The 19,790-nt window shown below is 40.5% G+C and overlaps 1 protein-coding gene across 5 annotated transcripts; it reads left to right on the forward strand.

Annotated features, from left to right (window-relative positions):
- Nucleotides 1-1,485: 1,485 nt before the first annotated feature.
- On the forward strand, nucleotides 1,486-19,669 carry znf574 (zinc finger protein 574). 5 transcript variants are annotated; one of them, XM_022210844.2, is made up of 10 exons: nucleotides 1,486-1,584; nucleotides 4,488-4,648; nucleotides 9,391-10,567; nucleotides 10,664-10,878; nucleotides 11,405-11,584; nucleotides 11,819-11,913; nucleotides 14,651-14,745; nucleotides 16,586-16,734; nucleotides 17,026-17,313; nucleotides 18,647-19,669. In XM_022210844.2, exons 2-10 carry the CDS (start codon nucleotides 4,493-4,495, stop codon nucleotides 19,247-19,249), a joined length of 2,958 nt encoding a protein of 985 aa, XP_022066536.1. In that variant the 5' UTR covers nucleotides 1,486-1,584; nucleotides 4,488-4,492; the 3' UTR covers nucleotides 19,250-19,669. The 5 variants fall into 5 exon arrangements, with proteins under 5 accessions (XP_022066536.1, XP_022066535.1, XP_051812849.1 ...); XM_022210843.2 differs by having other exon boundaries at nucleotides 1,507-1,584; nucleotides 4,491-4,648; XM_051956889.1 differs by lacking the exon at nucleotides 1,486-1,584 and adding an exon at nucleotides 1,655-1,783.
- The last annotated feature ends 121 nt before the right edge of the window (nucleotides 19,670-19,790 follow it).

Below are 19,790 nucleotides of genomic sequence, written 5' to 3' on the forward strand. Positions count from 1 at the left end.
AGCCCTGACTTGGCCGTGATAGGCTCCTGCACCCTGCTACCCGTACAGGATTAAGCGGTGTATAGATGATGGATTTACTTATATGTTGGCAAAAGGCTTCCACAGTTTCTATTTGTCACTTCCAGGATATACTGGCTACTCCCAACGCAAAGATTCGATAAATTAGATTAAATCTTGATTGATCACGCAGTGAGCAAATTTTTCTGTGTTACAGCAACAGATTGAAAAAAAACAGTACAAAGACAAGAGAAGCACACACTACACAGACACAAATATTCACTTCCTGCTTATAGCATCCAAACAGCTCCTGTTTGGTTTTGATGAATCTTTTCTATAATTATACTGTAAAATGTGATGATTAATGATTTCATTTTAATTGACACTTCTGTTTTATCTTGTGGCATGTTTTCTGATATTGTACTGCTTCATTGTTATTGCTGCTTACAGATGAAAACTGATTCTTAAAGTAGAGCTCCCATGATAAAATAAGCTTAAAAATATATGACATGTGACAACACATCAGGTTCTTGTTAACAGATTTTCATGCTGCAGCTCATCCCTCTCTTTGCTCTTTATACATAATGTATATGTAAAATTACATTTCGAGGGTCTTAGATGTATTTCAACTTTATATTATTTCAGGTAACTGCTGTTGATGTCACTTGGTTTCAAAAGGGATGGGGAAATTCACACATTACTGAAAAGGAAGTGGCCTCTACAAATTGCACTCTGCACTGAAGTTTGCCTCTCTTCCCCAAATATGAACTATGGCTTTGAGCTGAGTTAAAACAGTACCTATTGGTGAAAACTGTTTGCCAGAGCTGCAGATATTCCTTATTTGGTGCTGGGGATGTTTACAACATTTGGAATTAAACAATGTGTTGATCTAGAAAATTTAAATACCTAGCACGACTTTATCGTGTTAACTTTTTCCAGAGCTAATAACTATCACACATTCTTAATTTGCTTTTAGGACTGTATGTATAGATTCATGACCAGTTGAAGAAAATTCTTTCTTGGCATTGAAAGTAGTAGTTTGACAAAACACTGCCAACTTAAGGTCCGCCTTCTAGTATTTTGCAACAACTTTGAACCCTGTTATAGTCTTCATCAGTGGCGTGGTTTGCTCGGTTGTCATTAGGATTAACCTACTGACACGAGGCTCAGCAGCTGTTTAATATTATCCATAACTCTTTAATGGCTCAAACATTGTTTGGTGATGAAAGCTGGTGCAATGCAGTTTAGAAGTCTAGAGTTGCAAATCAATATTGTAGCTACCGGTACTAGTTTACACCTATAGCTGCAGAGTACTCTAAATCTCAGAGGAAAGTTATGCAATTGACTAAAAAAGAACGACATTGCCATCTTGGTGAATTTTCACCCACCACACAGCAGTATTTTTGAATCTCCATGCACTGACCCTCTACTGCTGGCGCGCTTTGACATTACGAACTGCCGGTGTTATGTGTAGTCGAACACTATTGGTGCATGAAGTGACCGATCCAACCAATCAGATCGAGCCTTCTAACGTGCAGAAAAAAACTGAAGTTGTCCTATTTCCTCGACCAGTAACGTGTCAGTGCGGTGAGTTTTGATTAATTAATTTTACTTAATGAACACGAAATCTACTTTTTCGGTGATATATTGCTAACTGATACTCATGTATGGAGGATTTCGACGGGGGGAGATAGCTAATATCAACTTTTAGTCTGTCGCCGCCATTATACCACCGAAGAAGCGTATCCCGCCCTCCTTCTTCGGTCTTTTCTTCTTCTTCTCCTTGGTATTAGAAAGGAAGCAGTACTAGTCCAAGTAGTAAAAGCCATCTAGGTGCTAGCTAATGGGGCTTCGACACCCGCTATCGAGAAATTAACTGTGGACTGTTTTGTTATGTTTCGAGCTAGCAAGGAAGCTAGCTACCGAGCCGGCAACCCGCTAGCCATGTTAGACACACGGCCATCGCTGCATGTTAGCAAAAGTGTACTAGTCAGAGATAAAGCTGATGGGGAGCTAACGGCTAACCGCTAGCATTGACTAGCTAACTGTTTAGCTGTTGGTCTTGCTAGCACTGGTCAGACTCCTTAAAAAGGTCAAATAAGCCAACACAAGGCTTGGTATTTGCCGGTAGCTGCATGAACTATTGGTGACTTGTGTTTTTTCCTCCCTGTCCTCTCGTGACTCAACAATGGAGTGACATTGACTCTGCAGTGAATTTCTCAAGTATTAGCCAGTGCTGGTCATTCTCCACCATGAGTGTTCTAAATTAACAGTGATGGCGTTTAGATACATGTTAAATCCGTCTCTCTATAATAGCATATTACAGGGAGGGGAATTATTGTTCGTATTTGCAGATGAATGGGTAAAAGAAAAGGTAAACCACATCTCAATTGATCCTCTATTGCCAGACAGAGGTGTAGCCGTTCTGCACTAACGCAGTGGACTGTAGTTAGTAGCCACCTGTGCCAGGACAGTAAATCTAAGGACACAAACAGACACAGGCCTCACAAGAAAAATTTCAGAACGAGATAGTGCTAATATTAATAATAATATCATTGAGAATTAATGTTATGGTAATAGTATTTGCTTTGTTGATTTATTTAATATCTTTCTTGTGATCAACAAGTCCCCTGACATTAGCAAAGAATTGATCTCCTAACAAGGGATGCCTGTTGGTTTTCGATAGTACTGATTATTCTATGTTAAAGAACTGTTCTTGTCAAAAAAGTGAGCTACACCCACAGTAGTGATTATTGCCAGCCTTATTCTTTAGGTTATATCTTTGTCTTCTAATTAAAATGATTATTTTTTATGGTGTGTTACATTGCTGTCTTTTAGAGGTGGTTATGCTTGGTTTTCAGTGAGTTTTGTTGATTTGTAAGAATTGTTCTTTTTTTCTTGAAGACAAGCTTTGCTGGTGCAGTATGATGTCTGATTGATATCCATTAAATGGGAATGATTGCAAACATTGTGTTTTGATTATGCAGTCTGCAATAGAAGTAAGTACACTTATATAGTAATAATGAATCAGGAGTCTATGACCTAAGAGTAATTTCATTACTTTTGAGTTGAACAGTTGAGTACTTAAGTAAAATTTATCACTAATAGTTTATATTTTCTATGTTAAAAATGCCAGCCCCACAGTAGGAACTCAACACAACAAAAGACAGCACAGCTTTTATTTCCTCAATTCACATCTTTTCAATATGTCATTAACACACCTTTATTTTTGTCGACAAGCTCAAACTTCCTTGTCAAAGAGGCTGGCTGTCATGGTGCCATATACAAATGCCTCATTACCTTTTGTGCTTCCAGAGATCCATATCATAACACTCCCTCCTCCATGTTTCCCACAGTGTTATGCACGGTCCTTCACACTGAAACACAAACTGATTTCCTATGATAACCCCTTTTCCAAATCTGTAGCACTTGCTCGTCTGTTTTCAGAGATAGATTGTGCAAATATGGCACTGTCCGTGGCTTCAGTTTTTCAGGGTATCGGCTCTGATTCATGCTGCTGTCCCTTGTTCTTCTATACGCGTGGATGCCTGCTGCAGCTGTGTTTTAGCTGATTTTTAGTTGGTCACCCATCTTCCTGAATCATTTTCAATCTTCATGCAGTCTGTTCAGGTTTTGCGGTTCCTCTGGCAGTTCTGTTTTGTGTTGAGCCTTGATGCAGGCTTACAGATGCACAAAGCCCATTTTACAAAACTGAGCATTTTCTGGTGTTTACCAGTCATTAGTACAGTGTGTTTATGTAGTCAGGCTAATTGGAAATGACAAGTGCTGTCAAATTTGTTTTAATGATCAGCTGAAGAGTATTCATTTTTGCTACACTGATGTTCTACTTTGGGGCCTGTTTTTCAGTGTAGTGCTTCTGAAGTGTTTTTTTCTGATTGTTTATCAAAAGAAACACTATTTGTAATCTTATAAATAATCCATTTATTGAGAAGTGATTCATTTTGAAGTATTTGGGATTTTATTATTACACTTTTGTGTAGTAATTTCAGGCAGAGGTGGACTCACTTGTTTTATATCCTGTCGTTAAATTCAAAAGAGCATGAACCTACACCTTCAGTAAGTCCAGCTGCATTATGTAGGTAACTGATATTGGACCTAAACATCCGCTTAGCCTATTAAATGGTACAGAAAATGACTTGCAAAGGTTCCACCTGAGCTACAGTCAGATTAACAGTTAGCCCAGTGCACGGTGAGTTATCTTGGTGACCCCAGAGTTAGTGTCCTGGCACTCATACCCAATCCTCTGTCTTGGTAATATGCAGGCGCTTCTTTTCAGCAGGAGAGGGCAATGTTTACAACCTCACTCAAATGTAACATGCCGGTGAAAGGACATCTGTATAAGGCTCACGTTGTGACATTACTTTCACATTCAAAGCATGTGTTAGTTTTATGAACTGTTGTGCCTTGATCTAAATCAGTTTTGCATTGCTGCTTTTCTTATGAAATGTTTTTGATTTTTAATTCCCTAGCAGGCATGGAGAATTCGTCAGTGTACATGTGCTTCCCCTGCTACCAGGAGTTCAACACTCTGGAAGAGGTGCTCAAGCACCAGTTGACATGCACCGCCGAGGATGAACAGCCTGACACATCTGGAGCCAATCCTGTAACTGTTCCAGTGTTACAGACTCGGGTAAGCACTTGAAAAGTTCAACACTTTGCCCTTTTATTTTGTGACTGCCAGTTTGGATTTGTTTCATGACTTGTCTTTATTTTCTGCACTAAATTATAGAGAGTAGTCTTGGTAAGTACCAGTATCGATAAGCGGTACGATATTGATAAAATCCAATGTACAAGAAACACATCAACACATTGATTACAAGAACAACCATTAAAATTATATCTTGACATTTGAAGACAGTTTTTCATGAATGGTTTCTACTCCAATCTGTTGCTTTTTCTCAAATATAACTGTACATTTTTTTTGAACTATTTAGAAAAAACTTAGTAAGACTCTGTCTTCTAAGCAAAATATATACAAAGCTGTCAAGATGCTTTTGGGTTTACAAACAGGATGCATGTTTAATCTGAAAGTATAAATAACGCTAGCATGCTGCTGTGCCCTGCTGCCTTCATGCTTCTCATTTTGGACATGCTCTTTTTAGCCTCATTAGCAGAATGGCTAAGTTGGTAGATCACATTGGTCTAGACAAAAATGTCAACTAGAAAATACCTCTTTCTAAAATTTTGTACGAACATTGAACAATCTCAGTGGATGACTTTTCTTCCACCAGCAGGTTTAGTTGAGAGAATCCTTAACAACTGTAGTATGAGATGAATCGGCACAAAAGTTTTTACATTCAAATTCCCCTCAAGATTAAATGTGGTGACTTGTTATATGTGACCTTTGACAAAATACCTTTTATAATAAATTTACATCAGCCTAATATGTACATGTGTTTATGCTATTTACCAAGTATTAGTATGCAAACATACTAATCTAAGATAGTGACTATGGCACGCATACCCACTAACATCAGCATGTCTACACACTGAGAGCACGTTGGCGTGCCAGAAAATAGGCCAGTATTCAGTGGGTGAGTAAGAAAGCCTACTGCTGCCCACCTGGAAATACAATGTACTTAGACCGGAAAATATATTTATTAGTATCTGTACAACAACAGGGCATGCAGATTCATGAATAAACATGATTCAGCATTTAAAGTGACTTTTATTAAAGTAACTGAACCAAAGTAAACTGTATGTGTAAGAGGCTAGCTAACAAGACTGGACTTAATATTAAAAATAAAAGAAGGATTTAAAATACAATTTAACATTTACTTTATTCATAATTCTCACAGCAGAAATAAAAAAATGTTTTTCCTCCTATAGTTTTGTTCAGGAAAAATGTGACTGCAAGGGTTTCCTTTTTTTGCTACTTTTAATTAGGTAGAAGAGTGATTTTTCCCAACAGCCATATGAGGTGCATAGAAATCTTGACCTTGTGGGAAATTTGTTATATTTAATTGCCTATTTGACCAAAAGTCCAAATGTAGTTTACAGACAGCAGGAGCTCAGTAGAGGTGAGGTGTCTACACTCCAGGTCCTCGCTCCACCAACTAAAACTAAGTCAATCAAATCCAACTACTGAATCTGTCCTTCAACAGCTTGCAATGTTTGTGGTGTTCAGAAAAGTTTTACATATATATTGTACACTAAAATATCACATTTTAGTGTGTAATGCATGACATTACATCAGTTGTTGAGCAGTAAGTGGAGGGCAACCAGAATGATGGGCACTTAGTCTGCTGTAGCCACAAACAAACCTAGTAATGCCCCATATGCCTGCCCTTTTTCCTAATAGAATGTGTTTTTCTTAGTAGTAGTAGCATTTTGCCGTTGGGTAAGTAGTCTAAAATGTGGTTGACATTCATATGAGACAGTCTTACACAGACATGTAGTACATATCATCTGAAGATTTATCCGAGTTTATCAGTTTGTAGAAAACATGGTTGAGCTTTATTGGATATTCTTTAGCTTTTTAAAGTAGAAGAAACAACAAAAAATCCTGGATTTCTTGAAGGTAGTGTCTACAGATACGGACCCGTACGCGAGTCTCGCGAGTCAAGAAGCTGCTAACCACTGCAAACTGTTGAAAGGCAAGCAAAGGTTAGGGTTAGTGTTAGGGTCAGGTTTAGGGTCCGTACCTGTAGTACCGATGCTACGGTCCGTACCGCTAGCGTCTACCGGGAGTCACGTGACCAGATCTCGCGTATCTGATTGGCAAATGGCAAGTGCCGTATCTGTAGTCCACAGGCTACGGGTACGGGTCTGTACCTCTAGCAACTACCTTTCTTGAAGGCCGAAGTCCAGAAACCCAGTTTGTATTCTTCCTTTCTCAGCCTCATCTTCTACTTCAGTCTCTTCTCCCAGCTCTCATCCTCGTCAGCAATCTCCTTCTTGAACCTCTCAGCCGGAGTATTAAACTTGTTAGTGCTTTGAGTCAGTTCAGTCTGTTTAAGCCTGAACTGCAGCCATCAAATGCTCCTTGTGCTGGCTTTAAGGTCACTTTCAATGGTGTGGGTCACTTTGTCCCCTTGCATTTTATGCAGGTTGTTGAGCAGGGTGTCGCACACCGATTTGAGCTCTTTCAGCTCTCAAAGCCACCTTCATGTTTTCATATTCAGCCTGACTTTGGAGACTTTTTCGGTCTTCTCCTTTTGAGCATTACGGATTTGTCAAAGTGAAGAGATTTTCTTTTCATGCTCTTTGAAAGCTTCCACTCTGCTCTTGCTTTTTTTTTCCTGGTCTGCCTTTGTGACCTCCAAACTTGTTTCCAATTCCTTGATGTTATTTCTGGCCAGTTGCAGCTTTCTCCTGAGCTGCTTTTGTAATTAGTGATTCTCATTCAGCAGTTTGCAGAGGTCGGCATAGAGGTTTGAATTTTGCTGTTTTCTGGCAGTGTTGTCAAAGGCCAGCTTCGATTGTCTTTTTTTGTGTAAAGAAGAACTTGTCTGAGCATGTGCACGTAGGAGCTAGAAGGCATTCTGCAAGTCACACATAATACTGTGGATACTCGGCATTATTACCAGCTCAACCAAATGCCTAAAATACAGGAATTCTGTTAAAACCTTTAAGCTAAAACCAGTTCCAGTGGTAGAAAAAGAACTCAGATCTTTTCATACACTAAAAGTAGCCATTATTTAATTAAACAGGGTAGAATGTGGGTAATTGACTTTAGTAAAAATACAAAATTGTTGTCAGAAAAATGCTGTTCAAGTGATCATATAAATGTTGGTTACCGTTACATCTCTTTGAATCTAGGGAATGCAAGGAAAAACAAAAGATATTATTTGAACCAGGCAAAAGGAGAAGGAAACAGATTAAGTAACAAATAGGAGTTGACTAGGCCGCTCCGGGTTTATCACTGACTCTACATCAAGATCAGCTCTTCACGTATTCTCACAAGTCACACTGCTGCTTATGAAAGGATAAATCCTTACAGAGATAGGAGCAGCGGAACTTTAGCGCTCATTTTAATCTCATCTCTCACTTGCATTCTTCCCACAGGAATTTAGTTTATCATTTAATTTATTTGTTTGTTCTGCATACTTATGAGTGATTGATTTTTGTCACCTTGCAATAAGACAAAATAAAGTTGCCAGTGTGAGTGCTGCATTTGCATTTACACATATTTACCACATTGGCAATACAGCTAGAAAGATAAAATCAATTTAATCGGTTATCAGTTCCTTTAACCCCCTTGTCAAATTAAAAAAATAAAATTGTCAGAATAAGTAACACTCAGTTGACTTATATTTGAGTTTGTGTTCATGATATAATTATGGTGTTTGACATGCATTAACTTTTCGCTCTTTAAATTCTTTGAACAAGTTGCTATGTCTGTTGGCACGAGACTTTCCCAAGCTGGACGTGTAGGCTACTTTCTGCAAATTCTAATAACCGGCTTTGTGGTGTGTCTGGGCTCAGTCTGACTGACTGTAAGCAAAATAATGCATTGTTTTGCTTCGTGCATCTGTTTTGCCCACAGTCCGTTGACTGTGGGCAACTTGCCGACAGAGCCTCACTTTTTCTCACCAGAAAAAGCTGCATGCTTGTTATTAGAGAAGAAAAATCCGTTGGCACACCCACTATGCCAGCACAAAATCTTCACCAGACTTTCATTCTGTTACAGAAAAAGCTTTCTGGTTTGTTATACTAATGGTTAAGTTGAGATTTACAAGAAATATTTGAACTGTTACTGTGTAAAGGGAATACTGCTGTTCAAAAGCTCCTGATTTGTTTGAAGTGCTTGCAAACCAAACGTGATTGCATTTGTGTTGATATAGCAGTGCTTGCGCAATATACTACTTTAAAATTAATTATTGAATTTTACACGTAACAAAGCGATTAATGTGGATGTGTGTGTGTATATATGTACACGCACTCACACAATTATATGTGTGTGTTTGTGTGTATAATGTTTTTGAATGCTGCCAGAATACTATGACCAAAAGCCACAAATTATAATAAGTAGGTCATGTTGAGTTGTTGCCAGAGCACTTCCAGACACCTTTGACCTTGACTTTGATGTTCTGTTTCATTCAAATGGATGAAGGGAACAAATTTAACACCCTGCGGAGTGACCCATTCAACCCTGATGGTCCTCTTGGTAGCCATCAGCGAGGCTGGGGCCTTATCTTGGCTGTCTGAAGCTCTCAGAGGAACCTTGGCTCTGAACATATGCTGCTCTAATTGACCTCAGAACCCCAACACTAAATTCTCATCCCTCATCTGCCAGAATGAATAACATTTAAGATAAACAGTGCACTGAGATTTAATTATAATTGCAAAGAGTGGTATAATTTGTACACAAAGACACTAAAAAGAAGTGAATAACCAGTAAGTTATTGTTTCTTTGTCTCATTTTTGCAGCAACAGGTAATGAATATATCAAGGACAGTAGCAATCCCACAGATTGAAGTCCAAGCAGGACATTTCTCTGTGCAGCCTGTTACGACTACACTCAAGCAGACTGCAGTTAGCGCGAAGTTACCATCTGACCAGCCCAGAATCCTCTACCAGTGTGGAGATTGTGATGAACTTTTCAAAAGCCTTGACCTTTGGCAGCAGCATCGTAAAGAAGGGACATGTCAGCAGTCTGGGAGCAAGTCAAAACCTGATTCACAAGCAGAGCCAGAGTCCTCATCGGCTCAGAGCCCGACTTTACCTTTAAATCCAGACGAGTCTTCTTTCGCATCACCTGGAACTAGCACAAATGTTAAGCCAGAACCAGTGGATGAACCTGTAGAAGAGGAAGAGGAGCAGGAGGCTGCAGAGACCTTGCCGTCCCAACGCTCTGATCCCATTGTTTCTGAGGTGACCGCTTCAACCTCCAATCCAGAAGATTCCTCTCCCAGAAGGAGAGGGGCAAACAAAAAACCGAAGCCCGAACCAGTGCTCTTGTGTGTGGACTGTGGCTCATGCTTTGGCCTGGTGTCTGAACTTGTGACTCACCGCAAGACTCAGCATGGCTTTGAAGAAGCTCTGCACCGTTGCTCTGTATGTGGAGAAAGCTTTCTAAACACCACCCTCTTTCTCTATCACCGCAAACAACACAGACAGAAGGGTGAGGAAAAGGTGATGGTGGCTCCTGAGGTGACATCAGAGGAGGTTTGTACTCGGAGCAATGGGACCCAGGAACAGGAGATGGATGCTACTCCATCCATCACCGTTGTCACTTTCACACAGCCAGAGTTGTTTATGTGCACCCAGTGTGGGCAGAGCTTTAGTGATGAAGAAGGGCTGGTCATACACCGTAAGCAAAAGCACGACCTGAAGGAGCCACTACACACTTGTTCACACTGTGGGGTGAGCTTTATGAACACCACCCTGTACATGTACCACTGGCAGCAGCACCGCTACACATCACAAATGAATGTGCCTGATGGGACTGAAACTGGTGTTGAAACAGCCACCACTAATCCTCAGGATAGTCCACAGAGCACAAAGCGATTGCTTTCTCCACCTGACCCTGCAAGTGAATCAGGTTCCCCCCTTCCTAAGAGAAGCAGGCCTTCTTTCAGGATCCTGAGCAGCAATGCACTCAAAGGTAGGTGGAAATTATTATTTTAAAGCAAATTTGGGGAAAAACAAGGCATTAGTTGTAGGATGTTTTGCCCTTTAACTTTTTTTTTTTTGTGGTCAGGAAACAAAAGTGTAGGTGCTAAAGATGAAGTAGAGGGCAGCACTGCAGCAGACTCCGACAACACCAATCACCCTCCACCTGCCAAGCTGCTGCACGACTGGGCCCGGACACCACTACCCCACGTTTGCCCCTACTGTGGCAAAACCTTCACCCGACGTGTCTTTCTCCGCACCCATGTTTACAGCCACACCGGAGAAAAGCTCTTCACGTGCAAGGTGCCAATCAGACATTTAATCCAAATGTTCTCTTCCTGAATCTAGACGTGAAGATTATTAATGTTGAGCAGCTGAATTTGATGACATGATGTAATGCTTCAAAGTAGAGACTGAGGAAAACTTGAACCTCCAACCTCATTATAGGGTGTTTGCAGAGTGAATATTGTCTTAAAAATTGGATTTTGAGCATTGCAGTTGTCTGCAAAAGTCTAGACATCCTTGGGCAAATTCCAAATTTGGTTGAGAATGAAAAGAGCCGGTCTTTAACAACAGGACAATGAAGTTGAAGGGAGCCAATGCTTTTTTTTTTTTTGTCTGTATCTCAGTTCCTATTTGTTATTTGCTTATTATTTAATGAAATTAAAAAACAGTGGTGCACTACATTTAAAGAAATACTCATTTTATGGTATCTGTTTGCCTTAGATTTGTATTTACTATATTTCTTCTCAACAGCCACAAGATATGTAGCTTTTGCTTGCAACTACATATAACTGTGGCACTAATCCTGATTATTGTTGTTCTAAAGGTGTGCACAAAGTCGTTCACCAACTCCCAGAGCCTGCTGCGCCACAGCATGAGCCACACGGGCAGCAAGCCCTACAGTTGCAATGTTTGTTGCAAAAACTTCTCCCAGGCAGCCACCCTGAAGAGACACCAACGCATTCACACGTCAACACTGCCTCGGCGCAAGCGTGGACGCAAACCAGTACTGTCTCGACTATTATCTGTTTATATAACGGCTCAGAATTTGAATTATTTTATGTAAAAAAAAAAAAGTCAACATTTCTTATGTGTTGGCACTGATCAAGCTTTTGAAATGGTAGATATCTTATTTTGTAATTCAAACTGAATCATCACCTATTTATTTATAATTATTGTGAATGACTTGTTGAGAAATCCTTTTTTTTATTGAGCTTGACTGTTGTGTCCCTCAATACAGGTGTGCACCTTGGACAATGAGGGAGCTGCTCATCTCTTCTCTTGTCCTAACTGTCCTTCACGGTTCAGCACTGAGGATCAGCTTAACCACCACAAGTAATGATACTTTGATCATGTTTTTTTTTCTTCATTTTTTTGGTATTATTTATTTGCAAGTGTTGGTGGAAATAACTAAAATATACCTGGCAGTTTTCAAAATTCAATCATTTTCCAACTCTGTTTACCACATAAATACACTAGAATTACAGTCCCAAAAGGAACCCATGGCAGGATTTAGATAAACCACCTTCCTCTTGCCAGGAGCTGTAGTAGCTGAGCCGTGTCTGACTACTGAGCAAGACCTTCAAGCTGTGTAGCAAACACACTGAGATGTCTGGGTGCCTTTAAGCTTTGGCACATGTGATCGACAGACAGAGGCCGGGTAAATTACGATCATACCGATAACAACCCGGGCAGAGGCACAGCTTGGTCCTGTCCTACCTGGATGTGTCTTCTATCTCTGCCCCCTTTAGGATTTAGACTATTACTGTGTGTGATTTACAACGTAGAGAAAAACAGTTAACCACACAGCAGCTTATGTATGTAAATGAGTATGAGACCAGCACTCTCTTGTAATTTTCTCACCGAGGAGAAGAGAATATCGCTTTCTCAGGAATTCTGCTGTATTAAAGTGCAGTATATAAAAATGCACAGAATGCAGGAGAGAAGAGAATTGAGAAGAAAAAATGTAAGATGATTAAAAGACCAAAAGAAGAAAAAACTTAAAATGTTGTCATCATGAAAAACTGTTATTAATGATGTATTAATTACATCCCTCTGCTTGTGACATGCAGTCACATTCTGTGCAGCTAAGTATGCTGCATGTTCCTCTCTTAATAGAATTTATTTCTTTTCATTGTCGTCTAGCTCTGTGAAAACTGAGATAACAAGTCAATCTTTGTAAAAGATTCTTGGTTCATTTAGCTGCTTATTGTGACTGGGGTTGTTGTGTATTCTGAGAACCAGTCGACCAATTTATGTCGTATTACATTGGAAAAAAACAGGAGTCATTGCTAGAGTTTATCAATTACAGTGCCGATTATGTTTTTGATAAATTAGTGTATCTTTAATTACTAAAAAGTATAGGAAATTGCTCACGCTTATGATGAGAGCCTCAGGTTGACAGTCTTGTTCAAATAAGATTTTTTTTTTTTGGACAAAAACTGTTTAATCAAAGTACTTTAATAAGCTTTTGCCCTTGCTTTTAACTGCAACACACTTTATGAGCAAATGAAGTTTCCACGTACACTACCAGTCAACTCTTGGACATACCTTCCAAGAGTCACCTCTGCTGCTGAAGATAAGTTCATCCAAGTCACCAGACTCAGAAATCACAAGTTAACAGCGCCTCAGATTGGAGCTCAGATAAATGCCAGTTCTAGTAGCAGACACATCTCTACATCAGCTGTTCAGAGGAGACCGACCGATCAGAGCTTTGTGGTCAAAAAGCTGCTAAGAAACCACTACCAAGGAAAAGCAACAAGCAGAAGAGATTTGTTTGAGCCAAGAAACACAAGAAATGGACGTTTGAGCAGTGGAAATCTGTGCTTTCTTCTGATGAGTCCAAATTTGAGGTCTTTGGTTCCACCTGCCGTGTCTTTGTGCTACACAGAAAAGGTGAACTGATGGTCTCTCCATCAGTCATTTCATGTGTCTTCAAACTTTGGACTGGTAGTTTACATCATCTACCAAAGAAGACCTAGAGTGAAGATAGTTTTTTGTTTCCCCACGTGAGGAATAAACCTTTATGCTAAACACAAATATTAAGTTTCTTGTTGCAAAAAAATGAGGAAAAATAACACCTGCAGATTTTAGAAGCTGCACCATGCATTTAAAATGAAACAATTAGTTAATCAACTTTGTGTTCATTTTGTGTTGATTAGCAAATCTGTCAATTTAGCATTTAGTTTGAGTCAGTGTCTACCTGCTGTAAATGGTGATGCTGTACGTTTATCACCGGTACTCAAAAACAACATCTGGCTTGGAGATGAGGTGGCCCTGACTTGAAATTTTCATTCTCCTCGCCGCTTCAGGGTCAGCTGTTCCTGAAATATTGATTTCTATTGTCTAGTTAACAGGGAACAGACATGTCTGGCCTCTTGCACAGGCCTTGAAAGGTCCTTGGACATCACCTTTTCCATCCTGCTTTACCTGAAATAGATTGTGCTGTTAACTACATTTGAAGTCACGTTAACTGAAGCAGCATTTAACACGGTATGATGATGTAGTGCATGTGCCTGTAAGAATGCAGTATTTAGTGGAGGATAAGGTTTTTTTCCAACATTGAGCTATTTAAATATCATCCATGTTTATTCCGATTACAAGAAGCTGCCCAGAGAAGCAGTATTTCCTTTTTCCATTCTGTGAAGGCAGACCTAATGCAGCATTAGGTGAATACATCACATCCACAAGCTTCACTCTTCCCCTACGGCTATATCCAGCGTAATGTTATGCAAAGGATAAATATAGTCCTTCATGTCCTTACTGACTCCTCCCAGTTTACTGCTGTTCTTTTATCTCCAGTCCTTATGCACTCAGACAATAGCCTGTATTTGACCAGAAGAGCACACACTCACCGGTAATACTCCTGCATAGTGAGTGGCAGCTTAAAACCAAAACATGTCAATTTTTACATGACATAGACAGCTCAGAGTCATTTCTTATTTACAGGATGTCGCATTTGACTGCTTCAGTTGTTACAGTAAAAGTTCTGACAAATTAAGCAATTTTTAATATTTTCATGTACAAAATCTTTGCGCTTTTGAAAATTGTGAATGTGTGTGCATCCAAACAGATTGCTTCACACCAGCCATCCATTCCCTTGCCCGGAATGTGGAGAGGCCTTCAAACGCAGAAGAGACCTGGACCTTCACTCCCTCACTCATCAAGGTGAGAGCTCAGGCTTCAGCCTTGTGTGTATCAATCACCCCTTATTTGTGTGGTTGACAGCACTAATGCAAGCTATTTGGACAGCACTGTTATTTTGTCATTTAATCTCTGTTTATATTATGCATAGTGTCTCACATCCCTCTTCCTGTCACCAGGTTTTTGTTTTTGTCTTTATTTCCATTAATCTATGAAAGAACACCCAATTGTGGTGAAAGTACAAAGAAACAAGATGTAAGCCAATATGCCTCATTGTAATGGAAACCAATTAGAGATGATGTCCTTATCAGTACAACATGCAGTGAATTACTATTGATTAATGCAAAGTTGGCAATGAATTACACCATCTGCTTGCCTGGGTGGCCCATCCTGTTTACTTCCAGAGATACATCCATGGTGTATGTGCATTGTTCCTCCGATGTCAGTAGGTCTTTGACTTTTGATTGATTTGTGTGCCATGTGAAATGGAAGAGAAGGGTGGAGGAAAATGAACTGGGTCAACATGTTGACACTTCTTCCTAATCAGGGCACAGCAGCCTCATTAGTTCAGCTTGAAGAGTCAGCGTGCAGCAGAGGTCGGAGGTGCATAGCTCCTTAGAGAAAGATGATTGGAGAGATTGATCTATTGAACAGTCCAGGGCCATAGGCTCAGAGTGTCCTTATTAAAGCTTTAATTAGGGGGTCCCAGTAGGGAGCAGAGTGGATTGCCCCCACTGGGATAGACAGTACAGATGGTAAGCAGGTTGCATAATATTGGTTGAACCGGCTATTGACATACTGATGAACCATCAGGGCCAGCAGCTTCCAAGCCAGGGCTTCAAGAGGAACCTAGTGAGAGTTTGATTTGTTTGCCAAAATATAACTACAGCACCAGCTGAATAAGGATGAATGAATGAGTTGATGAATTACAAGACTACTGAAAAATTGTCAATCAAATGTAAACATCCTGATGTCATACCCCAGGCAACTTATTAGTTAATTGAGAAAATAAATGGCAGATTAATTAATAATCAAAGTAACTAACTTTAGAGGTGTAACAAATGGTTTTCATTATGTGATCCATAAACTGTCAAAAAATTAAAATCCCTGTTAAAAGTTCTCAAAATTCAAAGCAGCAGTGACCATCTCTCTATAACTAATGTTTCATGTAACATAATAGCCAGAGAAAAATAGGGAAGTAAAGTTCAGTTTAGTGGTCTGACTTTTATTTTTACGTCATGATTACTTTGCCTCCACTTAGTGTAAACGGCGATATAAAGGCTCTCTTCCTGAAATATAAAATCTATGTACATAACTGCATCAAATTCTTCTAAAGGTCATTTTTTAATCTCATGGACAGTCGGTGGTCCACTGTTAATAATGAATGTAACTAAGAGTTAACACACAGATGTTTGCAGTGACAGTGAAGAGGTAGCTGTTTAAAATGAGAGTAAAGGAGCAAATCAACACAACTAGATTCAGTAAATGCTGGCTGCTTGTATTTTATACATGAGTCCATCATAAAACATTATGTTTATACATGGACTATCTGATTTATTGACCAGTTCTGCACTCTGTCTAACACAAGTCCAACTTTACATCTTGTGGCATACATTTGTTAGGTTGAACCTTCTCTGTGTTGTAATATTAAAAGTAGAAAGTAAACACAGGAACAATCTTTATTAACACAAAAATCTGTCTGTATATAAATGTTTCTACTCTGTTTCACAGCCATTTCTGCGTGTCGCACTTTTCACTTGATTTTTGGCACTATATACAGCGATTAGCCCTCAGATATTAACATGACATGGGAGCTCATAGTGTGACCACTTAACTAAAGCCTGCTGCCACTGTTCTGTTACAGACAAGCAGCCAGCAACATGTGCTCACTGTTCAGCCCAGTTTGTCAACCAGGCAGTACTGGAAATCCACCAGCAGCGTTGTCCTACCACAGAGGAGGAAAGGAACACCGGCCGTGGACGGGGCCAGGGCCGGGGACGCTGCACTGGGCAGGTTGGGAACATAGAAACTCATCAGTGAATATTCTTTTTAGCAGGTTTTACCTCCCAATTTCTTTTGCTGCATTGCATAACTGACAGTCCAGACAGAAAGGAAATGTGTGGTTAGTAAAATGATCTAACAAAGGTCCTCAGCTGGAATCAAACTATGATACTGCTTGTGACAGCTAGACCACGAAGACCCTCCTTTCATTTATGGTTTGTGTCGTTCTGATCCTCACCTCATTACCCTCTGGTTTGTCTTCTCTTCCTCTCTTTTTCCTTCCTGTTGTTATTACCCCTTCAGATTGAGTGCGACCTTTGTGGGCACCGTTGCATGACTCAGGAAGGACTCGACCTCCATCGGTTATCCCACACAGGACAGACGCCTCTGAAATGCCCAGTGAGGCCTTGCCGCCGCCGCTTTACCTCCAACAGTGCCTTGGAGGAGCATGTGCTGGCGCATTTCCAAGGGACGCTCAGCAAGTCCAAGAACCGACCCCGCTTTCGCTGTCAGATTTGCCACAAGGATTTTGCCTACAATTCAACCTTCAGTGTTCACATGAGGACACATACTGATGAGAGGCCCTTTGAGGTGAGGAGAGCGGTGGCTTGTGTGTGTGCCCTCATATAAGGAAATGTTCCCTCAGCCTTTTACATCTTTATATAAGGCGCTTAAATCTTTCGACACCTGGATTTCAAATTGAAATCCAGAGCTGCATTACCCTACTATGATCATAGCTGTGGCCATCTCTTTTTCCGGACCGTGGCCATTTGTGCAGTGTGTGTCCTGCGGGTGTTTCCTCCTCCCTGTGTACCTGTGATTAATTGCAGGGCTGAGTTAGGGCCTGTCAGCGCCCCTCTGTGCCTGTTACTATTCTGGGAGCCTTTCCCTCTCTCTCTACTGCAATGGTGACAAGGCAGGACATCAACTATAGACCCACCCAAACCCATCTCAGCATGCTGGGCCGTAGAAATTGATTTAGTGTTTGTGGTGTTGCTTTGAGCCGTATCCATCAGCCACGCTAAAAGAGCATTAGTTCTCAAACACAGCAAGTCATGGGGATGAATTTTAATATATATCAAATACACAGTGTACCAAAACTCAAATACCTTAGAATTTGCTTAGTATTTATAGAGCACTCCCAACAGGAAAATATTTCTAGAGTATATTTCATAGATGCTAAAACTCAGTGAGAATCAAAGTAAAGCTTAATAATGGCGTTCTTTTGAAGTGCTTCAGGTTTTACCTGGTCTAAGCTGTAGTTCATTGTGGGAGCAAGCCAAGTGCTATTGTTGCAGGAAAGGCACAACAGTTGAGCTGCAGATTAGTGCTGTGATTACTTTATTTAGGAGGTGTAGCTCTCTTTTTTTGTGGTGTAGCTAATCATGCTATCAGTGTAACTGTTGATATTCTCCCTCAAGTACTTCGCTGTACCATGTAGTTGATGAATCAGTTATTTGAGTAACAAAGTATTATTCAGCAGACAGTGACAAAGCAGAATCCAGCACTTATCTTCTGCTTTTGTTTTGCTGTTTTTTTGTGACAGTAACCTAGCAGTCGGGGCTTTGTCTTTTTTAAAACAAGTCGTCTTAAGTCATTCCCTAATCCCCCAGTGTCTTATTGACTAAACAATTAATGGATGATATGAAAAAAATGTACAATCCAAAATGAAGTGTTTTTATTGCTTTGTATCTGTGTTCCACCTCTTGTCTTCCTCCATACAATAGTATGGAGGAAGACAAGAGGTGGAAGCACTCTCTGTCTGTTCTTTCTGTAATCCAGCCAGAAGTGGTGCATCTGCAAAAAATGTGAAGATTGGTGTGGCAGGATTATTAACATAACTTTAATATCACCTTATTATCTTTACATATTTTGCACGTTTTCCCCTTTTACAGTTTTTCTCTCTCCTCCATTTCTCCACCAGTGTGCCACATGTGGGAAGCGCTTCCGCCAGCTGCCTCATCTACAGGACCATGAACGTATCCACAGTGGTTTGCGGCCTTTCTGCTGCTGGATTTGTGGGAAGAGTTTCAGCGTGGCTGCCCGCCTCACCGAGCACGCCCGCACCCACAGCGGTGAAAAGCCCTACCCCTGTCATCACTGTCCTGCTGCCTTTCGCTCTCGTTCCAACCTGGACAAACACATCCGTCTACATACGGACGTGACTTCAGAAGCTGAGGAGGTGGTGCATGTGGCCGAGGCCGCCCAAGTCCAGAGGATGCTGGAAGAGGCTAAGGTGCAGACTACTTTAGCCACTACAGGGGAGGTTGATTCTGGCTCTGTGCAGACCATTTATGTACTGCAGGGAGGTGAAGGAGGCACTGAGACAGTCATGATTCCATCTGATCAGCTTAGTGGTATAGAGGGAGCAGAGGGAACACAGGTTGTCATCCTGCCGTCTTCTGTTCTTGGAACTCAGGGCATCGCTGTTCCCACCATCACCATGGATGGAAATGAAATCACGATGGTGGAGACAAGCCAGTCACCACAGCATGCCATTGAGTTCATTGTGGAAGAGACCATATGAAGGCAGGTTGGAAACTGCTGTATACAAAAAGGACATCACAGTGGAGAATCCTTATTGAGTGTCTACACTGCTGATGGATTATTTAATGTGGCAGTTTAAGTAATTGCCTTGGATGTATATAGTTTGGTAGATTTCTAAGTCAGTTTAAGCAAAAGTCCCAACCTGTGTAGTGATTTTGCAACTTTACTTGAGCATAAAATTAATTTAATAATAGAGTTCAAATAGTGTCAAGTAATTAAAGGCTGACACATGGGGTGAAATATTCTGGAGAACATCTTGAAATAGTCTTTCAAACAAATTTGAAAACAGGTGAGCGGTTGGCCCTCAGTTGTACACAAGTGTGTATTTACAGCCCCTGTTTATTAGGGGAAGACATGTGAAACGTCTTCTGCTTTCTTAATAATAAAATGCTTCAGCGTTCACACTTGTGAGTGTCCATCATTTTATTTGCTGGATGACGCACGGGTATTGCCCCCATCCCATCAAGTGTGATAGGCTTTATAGGGCCTGCTGTAAATTGCCACCTCTGTCGTTTGACAAA

This window comes from Acanthochromis polyacanthus, chromosome 12, assembly GCF_021347895.1.
Source record: "Acanthochromis polyacanthus isolate Apoly-LR-REF ecotype Palm Island chromosome 12, KAUST_Apoly_ChrSc, whole genome shotgun sequence".
Classification (NCBI taxonomy): Eukaryota; Metazoa; Chordata; class Actinopteri; family Pomacentridae; genus Acanthochromis; species Acanthochromis polyacanthus.

What these genes read in the sequence shown, in the direction of transcription:
- znf574 (XM_022210842.2), top strand. Translation starts at nt 4,463, where the DNA reads ATGTTTTTGATTTTTAATTCCCTAGCAGGCATGGAGAATTCGTCAGTG. An exon ending in TTCCAGTGTTACAGACTCGG is followed by an intron (nt 4,649 to 9,390) that starts GTAAGCACTTGA and finishes TCATTTTTGCAG; the next exon opens with CAACAGGTAATGAATATATC. An exon ending in AAAAGCTCTTCACGTGCAAG is followed by an intron (nt 10,879 to 11,404) that starts GTGCCAATCAGA and finishes GTTGTTCTAAAG; the next exon opens with GTGTGCACAAAGTCGTTCAC.